This window comes from Trypanosoma equiperdum (genome assembly GCF_001457755.1).
Source record: "Trypanosoma equiperdum strain OVI genome assembly, contig: ctg_636, whole genome shotgun sequence".
NCBI lineage: Eukaryota > Euglenozoa > Kinetoplastea > Trypanosomatida > Trypanosomatidae > Trypanosoma > Trypanosoma equiperdum.
This window is the reverse complement of record NW_027124572.1, coordinates 49,025-60,465: the sequence shown is the minus strand read 5'-3', so window position 1 is coordinate 60,465 and position 11,441 is coordinate 49,025. Positions and strand designations below refer to the sequence as shown.

The 11,441-nt window shown below is 44.9% G+C and overlaps 3 protein-coding genes across 3 annotated transcripts; all 3 read left to right on the top strand.

The window, feature by feature from the left end:
- Positions 1 to 1,045: 1,045 nt before the first annotated feature.
- TEOVI_000293900 (uncharacterized protein) lies at positions 1,046 to 4,516 on the top strand (the record flags this gene model as incomplete). The annotated part of the gene is made up of 1 exon (XM_067225931.1): positions 1,046 to 4,516. The coding sequence occupies one exon, from the start codon at positions 1,046 to 1,048 to the stop codon at positions 4,514 to 4,516; it is 3,471 nt and encodes a 1,156-aa protein (XP_067082032.1).
- A 1,778-nt stretch (positions 4,517 to 6,294) lies between these two features.
- TEOVI_000293800 (calcium uniporter protein, mitochondrial) lies at positions 6,295 to 7,218 on the top strand (the record flags this gene model as incomplete). Its single annotated transcript, XM_067225930.1, has 1 exon — positions 6,295 to 7,218. The coding sequence occupies one exon, from the start codon at positions 6,295 to 6,297 to the stop codon at positions 7,216 to 7,218; it is 924 nt and encodes a 307-aa protein (XP_067082031.1).
- A 1,399-nt stretch (positions 7,219 to 8,617) lies between these two features.
- On the top strand, positions 8,618 to 10,315 carry TEOVI_000293700 (zinc-finger of a C2HC-type, putative; the record flags this gene model as incomplete). The annotated part of the gene is made up of 1 exon (XM_067225929.1): positions 8,618 to 10,315. The coding sequence occupies one exon, from the start codon at positions 8,618 to 8,620 to the stop codon at positions 10,313 to 10,315; it is 1,698 nt and encodes a 565-aa protein (XP_067082030.1).
- Between the last annotated feature and the right edge of the window lie 1,126 nt (positions 10,316 to 11,441).

Sequence of the window (11,441 nt, the reverse complement as noted above, 5' to 3'; positions counted from 1 at the left end):
GTGTGTGTGTGTGTGTGTGTGTGTGTGTGTAGGTTTTCTTCCTTCAGCTCTTCATTTTATTTTGCAGGCGGTTATCGCGGTCATTTCTTCCCCCTCCCCTTTTCATCCTCCGGTGTGCGGCGTAAAAGGCAAGTAAGCTGCAAGGAATGCAATTATCAACCGCTAACTTAAAGTGTTGGAGTGAGCCCGAGTGGTTTCGTTTTGATATTGTTGGGGCGTAATGTTTGCGGTTGGTAATGAATAAAATGAAGTGAATGGGAAGAAGGTTTTATTATTTGAATTCCAGAGGGGATGGAGGAATAAATTATGGTTTTGCTCATTTTCAGTGTTGGCAGCACTGTGCACGTGTGTGTAGGGATATGCAGGCAGATATATGTTATTTGTAACACTTACCTCGTACTGAATGTGTGGCACCGCATCCTATTTTGTTTCCTCTTCTTGTTGTTTCATTGAACCTTTTATTTTATATCAACTAACAAAAATCAGATTTAGCAAAAAAAATTGGGGGAAAGTGAGGAGAAAATAGAATTGTGGTTGTGTGTATACCTTAAGCAGAAGGTATATACAGTTTTATAGTAATTTCTAAGTGTAATAGTGTTAGAGGGGAAGGGACAAGTGGTGTCACAGAGGAAACCACGTAAGCAAGGGGAACGTGGGCTTTTGCGTGCTGTTGAAGTAAAGCCTCAGCACAAAAAAGAAAAACCCACCCAACCTACGGACTTACTGTGCCTTGATTTGCGAACAAAAGCATAGTGGATATCAACCGCTGCTCGCTCACGAATCTGGCAGAGCAATTCCTCCCCGTGCAAAACCCAGTCATCATTAGTTCCAAAGTGTTCGTATTAAAAAGGATACTTAGCCCACTTTTGGTGCACTGTTACACACATAGTTATATATACTTACACATATTTGTTTATTGATCATACACATCCAGTCGGCGTGAGTCCGACTAAAAATAGAATTTGAGTTACACAACCAAACACACACACACATATATATATACACAAAGTTATATCACATTTTTCTCCTACACGCAGCTCCGTCAATGAGTTCTGTGAGGCTTCTACTTGGTCAGGTGATGCACATCACTCCGTCGAGTGTTATTTTCTCTGCTGATGAAGTGGACACACTTGACTTTCAGACAGTGAGCACCATTCCGAAAGCACACCGGGACTTTGTTCAAAAAAATGGACTCATTGCGAAGGTTATGCTCTCAGTGACATCAAAAATAACGAGCTGGAGCACACGGGAGGAGCGACAAAAGATTTGGTGGGACGCACTGACGAGCACTGGGCTCGCCAGGTCCAAAGCGACCACCGTTGAGGTGCCAACTAACCTGAGCGGTGTGTTTTGGCCCATTATAGACGATGAACAATTGATGATATATGCCGATGCGGCGATAAAGCGCCATGCGAATCTGAAACTTAATGAGTGCCCTTACGTTGTTCCAGTTTTATATGCGCAGCAAATATTTTATAAGTGCCAGGAGGTCAAGGGGACGCTTTGTGTAGTTTGGATGCCGAAATGTAGGTACAACTTGGCTCACTGGACTAAGGTGCAAGTGCCCAGACGGTTCATCCCCGAATCTGTACTATACAAACTTATATACGACATCACCAATGCTCTAATTTTCCTTCGCGATGTTTGTGTGGAGTATCCAGCCTGTATCTCCATGGAAGACATCCTCGTCGGAGGAGTTAGTGATGCGGAACCATCTTTTTTGTTGAACACATTAACCAGTAGACCAACCTGCAATCAGAGCGAGGCGAACAGCAGATCGTCGTCCACGGTGCTTTTCGCACCTGAGTTGTTGATTCAACCTTGCAAATTGCTTACCAACTCGGCTTGTAATGTTTGGTCGCTGGGGATGATCGCTTACCAAATTGCATCGGGACTACCTAGCGAGGAAAGTAAAGCACATCTTATGGGGACACGCCACGCGGCAGGTGAGATGATGCTTAATCATTATCGATTGAAACCAAGCGATGTTGTACTTCGTGTGCGGGCAGTACTGCAGGCGGGTTCTTACAACAACCCGTTTATTCACCTCCTGCTTCTTATGCTAGGTCAGGACCCACACACGCGACCAACACCCTATGTGGTCTATGAAATGCTCCGTGATATTATGCGTTTCAAGCCTGTCATTCGCTTCCCGTTTGCCATTGGACCCTTCACTCTGGTGCACTTGTGGTCGGATGACAAAATAGCAGTCGATCCAGTACAGCGGCGGTACGATACAGAGGCTACCTGTATCGTATGCAACGAAAGCCGCAGCAATTTGATGTGCGGGGACAATGAGCACACGTCTGCACTGTGTTCACCCTTGTGGTCCGCGGAGGAGCCGCTTCCGGGGTACGCAGTAGCTCGTGAAACTTCCATGACTTACTTGTATCCCATGCTTGGGAGATTGGACAAAAAAGCGCAGCGGCGGTACATCGATGCAGCATTACGTGGCGACAAAATGAATAGAGGCAGCTTGCTTCAACTGCTCGGTGGTTTCGCTTTGTTGAAACCCAATGAGGGGAAAAGTGCTGTGGCTCACGACGTGATGATTCCTTTACCTAATGGTGTTCTTCATAAGGATGAAAAAGTCGCAGTGGCTGCGGAACTCAATTTCACCGCGGCACTGCCGTGGCCTTCGCAGTGCACTTTCAAACTCCAGCAGGAGGGGAGAATACAGTGGTCCATACCTGGGTTATTCGGCTTCTCCAATGCCCGTTGGTATGCGTGGATATTACCGGGAGAGAAGCTGGAGTTGAATGGGGAACCGTGGGTACCGGCCCCTGATGGTGCTTTCGTGTTTTGGTTTAACGAAAGTCTACAACCCTCAGAGTATGATCGGTATTTCGTTGTCTGCAGTGTCCTCTCCTTGACGTGGCAGGCGAAAATGAAGAGCAACGTGCTTCCCGACCACGTCTTCAAGAGAAAGGGTGATGTCGGTGGTTTGACACCCAGCAACGGATCTGAGGGCGGTTTCTCAAGCTGTACAACATCCCACAACGGCGAAGGGTCGGCGGAACGTCACTCCAAAAAAGATGTGGACGGTGTGAACAAAAGTGGTCGTAGCGCGTTAGGGCAACGCTCTGTGAACTCGTTGCTCAATCTCCCCAAAGTTGGGGATCTGCAGTGCACAAAGGGAGATGGTATATTGCCCGCCCGGAGGCAGGTGAGTAGCACTGCAAATACCACCTCATCATCATCCAACTCTTGTGATTCTGATAACTCAAATCCTAACCACCGACGGCCTCCGAGGCGTGGAAGTGCGGTTGTGCGCATGGACTATGTGGATGATGTTGTGCCGGATATGATTTTTGATGGCACAGGGGAGACAAACAGCAAAGGGCAGCCGCTGCAACCTCAGCAGCGAAACGGGGTTACCGGACACCGATCAAACTCAACAGAAGGTATCATATCTGTACTTCATAGGAGTGAAGACGGGATGGCTTGTTCCACACCTCGTGAGCCAACGTACCCTCGAGAGAGACCTCAGGGCAGGCACATAAACCCTCAACCAACCGAACCAACGGCTAACCCCCGTCCTCCGCCTCCGAATAATTCCCCCGGAAGACGTCAACGGCACGAAGGTGAGGGCAAGTTTGGTCGACTACCAAGTGGAATGGTTACAACACCAACCCTCTCCAAATCACCATCCGGATCCCGCTTCTCTGGTCGGCCATCATCGCCAAGCGCCGCGGATGTTAACCGGACGTTGTCACCGAAGGAGAGCGCAGTGCTTCAACAGAGTAAAACCGGATTCCCACTGCAATCGCCCCCATTACGTGTGTTTGGACGTTGGCATCCTCCGCGGCACATTGACGCGCCGTTTCAATCGCTTACATTCTGCACATCGTCAACTGCTGAGCATGGGACCTTATCGCCACCAGTGATGCTGTCGATGGGAGTCCGCACGGCCCTCCATGCTCCTGCCGCCGCAACTCACATGGCGTTCGCCGCCAATATTATGCCATTAGTTCGCCGAAATCATCCAAAGAGCTCTGCGGCACTTGTTGTTAAGGAAAACAATGCGCGAGACATCATCCCCCACCATGGTTTGGTGTTTTATGATGAAAAGGAGGAGGTAGTTGGTCTTTTGGCACTGCGATTCGCCCTGACAAGATCTCCGGACATCACTACAGGAGAAATGCTTCTTCCAATAAGGCTACTGCCGCCAGTTGTTGCGACAGCCGCCTTTAACGCGCAGTTGAATGCTGCTTATTTTACCGGTAATGCAGTTTTCCACAGTATCACACGCGTTGGGAGTGAAAGTGAAGTGTTGCGTCACTCAGAGAGTCTCCAACACCTCGGAAACTTCGAAACTCTTTCGCCCTTATCTAAGAAACTAACCCTTTCAGGGGCGCGTTTCGGAGCAAGCGATGATCCACCGCACAAAGTAGTCTGCGGTGACGACGACGTCCTGCCGTTCTGTTGGATTGGTTTTGAAAACCAGTCGCGTATGTTGATGATTTCAGATGTGCATCGCCTCTCCTGGTATCCATTATACTTCACTGATGAATAAGCATTGGTGTGATTGTTGCCGCTTGGGCGTAGATTTTTCTTTTCCTTTTTCCTTTTTTTTGTTTTTGAAGAGTATGAATCACTTCCTTCTTTTCGTCGATGATTTCTATTATTCCCCATCCCTCCCTCGGTTGATTTTTTTTTTTACACCTGTACGTGTATAGTTTTTTTTTTAATTAACTTGTGTTACCGCAGTGAATGTTGTCAAGAATGGGAAATATTATGAAGGGGAAAATGAATAAGCAACCTTCACTGTTTGGCTGGAGCAGTAAGGTGTACAACAAACATTTCCCAGTCTTTTTTTTTCATCGGATCCCCCCCCATTTTTTGTGCCCGTTTGTGTCCGCCTTTCATGCAGAAACGAATTGAATAGCGGTAACTGTGCTTCACGGGAAAACAAGTAATGAAAGCTGAATAAAATGAATATTTCTCGTTTTGAGTTGTTTTTATGCTTTTATTTATCTCTTCGGGCAGGCATCCATTTTATTTCCTGCGTTTGTTTCCTTTTTTTGTCCGTGCCATTTCCCCCGTTCAGTCCCGAGGCTCCTCCGCGCTATCGCAGTAGATTTTCGTAGATCCACGTATTAATTTTCTTTCTGAATAATTATTTTAACTATTTCCTCCTCATCTGCGCTACTCTAACACAAAAGGGCTTTCCACAAGTGAGTTGGTGCAGGAAATTCTCCTACAAATTATATATAATTGTATATAGTAGTTTCATTTCTACTATTTATTTTTTTTCCTATCGAAGTTTATTTTTTTTTTGTTTCTGATGTGCATATCGCAGACATCAAACCCTTGTCTTGTATTTGAAATTATGCATGGGGATCTATGTATCGGCGCACGCACGCACGCAAACACATGCACAAATACTATTTCCATTATTTGTTCTTATAGAGAGAAAGAAAGAGATACGAATGTTTTTGACATTATGATAATATGAGATAACAAAAGAAAATAATAATCAGTAAAGGCAATAAAGGCAGTGATGCGTGCTGGTGGTTTGTGAAGGATGCGGCGTACACCGGTGTTCCTGTTTTTTTTTTCCTGTTTCAACATTGACACACCCGCACTGTTGTAATAGGAAATATAGATTTCTCTCGTAAATATGACCAAACCATGTAAACGCATACACCCACATGTATATATTCTAAGTGAGGAACACTTTAATCGCTAAAGAGAATAAAACAACGGAAGAAAGAAAGAAAGATGGGGGAGAAAAGATAAATTGTGGTGACTACCTGAACGCAGCGAATTATATTTTATTTATTTATTTCTGATTATAATAAATTACCTTTATTATTCTTATTTCTTGAGGAGGTGGCACCCCTCTCATGTGGCGAGTGAGGTAGAAAAGGAGGAGCAGACTGATATACATATATATATTTATTTATTTAAAAAGGGACAAATGCAGCGGGTATGGGGAAAAGGAAAAGCAACCTAAGCTGAAGAAAAGAAAAAGGTAAGGGAAACTTGATTGTTGAAGCGCGGTAAGGGGACACATTCAAGCATTGATGAGTATCTTTGTGCACTTAGTAGCCATGTATCTCATCGTATATTTACACGATTCGCCACATACTTATATGCACACACTTGAAGATGACCTAACTTACTGCCTTGTAGTATTTCAACACTCTTAACGGCCGCTGTCTCTTCTGCTCATGCACGTTCATGTTCTTTCGTCTCTTACTTTTGTTGTTTTTTTTTTTCATTTTGGCTTCAAACGTTCCTCAATATTAACTATTCGTGGTAGCTTTGCCAACAGACGGGTTTTTAAATATGTGGAGGCCTTATACTTTGTTTGTTGTGCCCATGCGATTCGGGAGTCCGCTTCAGTTGAGGTCGCTATTTGTTTCCCGCATGCCTGGTCGTTTTGACGCCTTTTTGACACGGCGATTTGTTTCAACAGCAACACCCGGAGGGCAGCCGATTTGTAGTGACTCTCATAATTCTGCAGCATGTCTTACGGCTGAGGAGTTCTCCAACATCGTCCCCATGTTTTTGTTGGGTCAAGCGCTACGTCAACACACTTCTAATGAGGAAAATCATGCAGGCGCAGGTGAGTTTGTCATTACCCGCGAGGTATTCAACCGCTACTGTAGCGAAAGCCACGTGGAAGACACGGACAAAGCTCTTCAACTCCTCTGCGAAAGCGGTGTCGTCGTTTCTATTTCTGATGGAGCGGCGGTTCATCTTCGACCGGTGCAGTTCCTTCAAATGCACAATGACGCCGCTGATGCGAGTGATGCGAAGGTGAAGACACCGTTTGAAGATTATATCCGGGCAGCACAAAACCGTTTAGCGGATGCGGAAGCGGAAGAAATGGCGATGCGGGTTGCGCTTCAACCTGCTATTGATAATGCAGCGAAGCGGCGGCGACTCTTGTGGTCGGGTGCCCTCTGCCTTATGGCGGTCCAACTTGCAGTGATCTCACGGCTAACATTTGTTGACCTTGACTGGGATATCATGGAACCTGTGTCATATTTTCTGGGCAGTGGTACATCGATCCTGTTTCTTATTTATCTTCTCAGGAATGGGCGGGTGAAGAGCTACAAGGAATATGAAGAGAAGGCAGCGGCGTCGCGTGTTCGGCTGCACGCTCCGGCAGACTTCGAGTGGAGGAAATACGATGCGGTGGTGAGACGAGTGGAGGTGGAGAAGAACATGGTGGAGCAAATGCGGAAGTGGTTTAAACATCACTGATATTATTCATAGTGTTGTATGGACCTTTTTCTGGAGTTGTTTATTATCTTCTTTCCATACGTTTTCTTGTTTGTCGATGGCGCCAAAGAAGGGGAATGGGAGACATGTTTAGTTGTTGTTTTTTTTTTTTACATTGAGCAGGAAGATCAATCCTTCGTTTTTATCCTTTGAAGGGGGAAAGTGCTTTTGAAACACTTTGGTGTCCATTATCTTTTTTGGTGCTTTTCGTGTGCGTTAGTGTGAGGAGATGCAGGAAGTTCACTGATGTTTTGTTGGTTGAATCGGTTGATTTTGCCGTTGTCTTCTTGTGAGTTGAAAACTTGAATTACCTTCTTGTTATTCATTTCTTTATTTCTACTTCCGCCTTGTGTGAGGCTGTCACATAATATATATGCATATCAGTGGTGTTGCAACCAGGAGGTAGAGGAGAGAATACTGCCCTTTGTATTCTAAGTGTTGGGCCGTTAATGAGTGACGCAACGCGTAATAAAGTTATGGCTTTTTGTTTGTTTTCATTGTTTCCTTCCCTTTTGACCATTTTGCTGCTATCCTTTTTGGTGACGACTGATATGCCATTCGGCTTGCAGTTGACTTTTGTAAGGTAATTCTCTTCGTTCGAGCAATCCCCTTAACATATATATATATATATTGATACTCATAAACTGTTGTTTACGCTACTCTGCCGTTCTCATTTTTCTCCTATAACTATTTTTTAAAAAATTACTTACTTTGTTCCCATTTGTTTGCTCTGATTTCCCCATTGTTGAGAAAAAAAAAGAAAAAGGGGAAGAAAAGAAACCTAACGGCAGGTTGTGTTTATTTTCCCTTCTTTCTTCTGTCATAGCCGCAAGCAATTTAAAGCTCCGAATCACGCAAATAACTATTGTATTAACAAGACGGAAACAACAGTACCCAAATTTTTTCCCTTTCATTTGTAGTAAAAAAAAATACATTTGTATTTTTTTGTTTTTTTTTTGCTTTTTTGCCGGTACTTTTTGTTCCGCCTCCGTTAGAAACAACTCCGGAGGGAAGAGAAAAAGGGAAACTCCCGCAAGGGAATACGAACAAACTAGCAGAGGGGAGATTTAGAAGAAGGAAAGGACAAAGACGGAAGTGTAACTATAAAGAGTGAAGAAGGAGCGTAGGCGGGATTATTTTATTTTATTTTTTTCCATAAATCCCTTGCCCTGTCGGACCAGAAAGAAAATACATAAAATCAATTGATAGTCAATAAACTTTAAAAAAAACAAAGAAAAGGGTACCAATAAGTGGAAACAGAAGTGGCGGATACCCTCCCCTACGAATATATCCAATCCTTGCAGTGGTTCCAGCGAATTGATCAATCAAAGCAGAAAGGGACGAAGTAAAACCGTTGTGTTCACAAGGTGGTAGCCTACAGATGACGATGTCGGACACAAGTGCAACATACAGTCTCCACAACCACTACGGGAGGATTAATAATGTATGCACCATCAGCCCACAGGCTTCACCCAGCCCATCAGCATTACCTCAAACCGTCGAGGAGCACTTTGATGCAGAGGCTTTACTTAAAGAACAGAGACATCTCTTGGAGAGTTCCCCTGCAGCCGAAATTCGTGCCTCACCATTTCTTCGATTTCGGTTGAACGCCCAACAGAAGTTCACAATGCAGCACAATCAATACCTGGAGCGATGTGCGCAGAGGGAAGCCTCAGACAGGAACCCGCACCCACTCACAGCATCTGCAACTGGTCTAAGGGAACAGTTTACACAACATTTGGGTCGTCAAAGCATTAGTCAAGGACAAAACCAAAGCTATCAAGATGGGGAAGGGTTGTGTTGTTCCGGCTGTCAAAATCGTTTTGTGGATGCCATTGCTTTGAACAGACACAAGTCCACTTGTAGCGAATATGCTGCACTGGTGTTACAACGCCGTGGAAGCGAAAAACTACATTACACAGCCCGCTGCTTTTCTACTAGGGAAACTGCTGTTACGCCGAGCAACACAGATATACGTCCCATACTCAGTATTCGAGAACGCGCCGAGGATCCTCAACCGATATCAGATGTGCTCACAGCACGTGGCGGACACTTTTCGTATCGCAACCAACTTTCCACTCACGGAGGTTATCAGGGAAATGAGGGAGAGAATGCCGCTGCAGTCGCTGTGTTTTCACCTAAGGCGGGAAGTGGAAGTTTGAGCCGCTCTCTTCCAACCCCAACATCTTTGCGTGAGGATATGCATAGCGAATTTGAGGCGCGAGACACAAAACACAACATCCGTGCTCGCACCCAGTCGCAGGAGTTAACTCCGCCGACACCAACCTCCACATGGCACCAGCCGTCTACTTCACTCAGGGTTACTTCAATCGATGAGGTTCCAGCCTCTGTGGCTGCTAGGCAGAGTGTAGATGCAACGATGCCCACAACTCCTCTCGGCTACCAATTGGGTGAACGATTTGATGTGGATATTTCGGTAGACAAAAGCAGCTTTGGTGCAGGGACATTCCAAGGCATGGTGTCGTATTCCCACCTTGGAGGTGGTGTAGATAGCTTAAGAGAGTCCTCTGAGCCTCCTGACGAGCCACTTAAACCGTGTCCCAGCTGCGGTCGTCAGTTTTTCGCCTACTCACGGTGGCCCCGGCATGTGGCTGTTTGTGACAACAAACGTCAGCAAATAAACTCTAGAGGTGGTGGCTCGGTTTCCTCCATCTCCTCGTTTCGTTTCCCATCAGGAAACGCCAACCGCCTCCCGCAAACTGCCCTGGAAAAGTCGACGGAATTAGGCGGTACCACCACCACTACCACTACTGCCACTAAACTGACACGCACAAACACTTCAGAGAAGAGAAAGAGCCTTGGAGCCAGTTACGTGGAACCTAGTATTGAGAGGAGACCACTGAGTGCGTCAAACCGAGGTAGGGACGCTATGGAAGGACCGAATTTTGTGCGGACGTCGACGTATAGCAGTGAAACTTTTGCAGAGGAAGATGGCCAAGTTGTTGATGATCGCGTACCGTGTCCTTCATGCGGGCGTCGTTTCGCCACCCATGTGGCCGAAAGGCATATTCCCCACTGTCGTGAACGCAGCGAAGGGAACCCACCAATACGGTTGTAAAGTGTCTTGATATTATCTCCTCTTTTCTAATAACTTCTGAGGTGGCACAAACCACATATATACAAATATATGATGGTTTGTGTATGTCTGTACTTAAATTAACTTGCGCACAATTACTCGTTGCACAAAAAAAAAAACTGCGCGTGTATGGGTGAGTGGACATCATTCTCTCCCGACTTCAATACGGGTTGGGACTCGCTAAGAGTTAGTGCGTGTTTGATAAATACGATTTGAGGTGGCGTGTGGAGCGCTCTGAGAATAGTGTCGAGGAAGCAAGAAAAAAAGAAGTATGTTCAGTGAAATCACTTTTTTTTTTCTTGTCCCGTCGTATATAAGTGCCAAACACACACACACACACACACGAATGGTTGCGAGAAGCGCAATGCTTGTTTCCATATTTGTCGTTAAGTTTTTTTCCCCTTTGAGAAACTCATTTTTTTTTTCTTAATGGAAACTGTCTATGCTGCGCAATAGGGATAACTGTTCAGGGACGTATGTTTGTGATGCTGCCCGTGGGTACTGTTTTTTTTTTTTAAAAAAAACTTTTTGGTGTGTTTTGTGTCTGACTGTGTGTTTAAAGGGGGAAAGGTGTTTCGAGGAGATTTTAAAATGCAAACGGAATAATGGAGGCAGTGTATAGGTGCTTCCTGACAAATTACATTACCGCATAATAGTGTTGAAGTGGTTGCTGCTGAAACCAACATCAAGTGCAACGTTATACTTTTAGGTGGTTTCATTGTGCTGGTAATTCTTTTTTTTTATTTATTTTACCTTCCTTTATTTCCTTCACGGTCTTCATTTTGTGTACATATGTAACTGCATCACGCACATCAGTGTTCTGTACAACGACGCGAATCCACAAATGCCTCTGGTACATGCCGTATGCTACCATTTGTATTCTTCCTACGTGTGTACTTTTTTCATTACCTTCCTTTTATTTATTTTTTTAAATTCTGAAATGTTTTTATGTGATGTGCCCATATAAATGCACCGGAACCAAAAACAAACACAAAGAATCAAGAAGAAACACAAACATTTAGCACTTTCCCACCTCGTTTTTATTCACTTACAATACACCTTGAAGTGAATAAAACTAAGGTTACTCTGTAGAGTGGGACAAAAACTT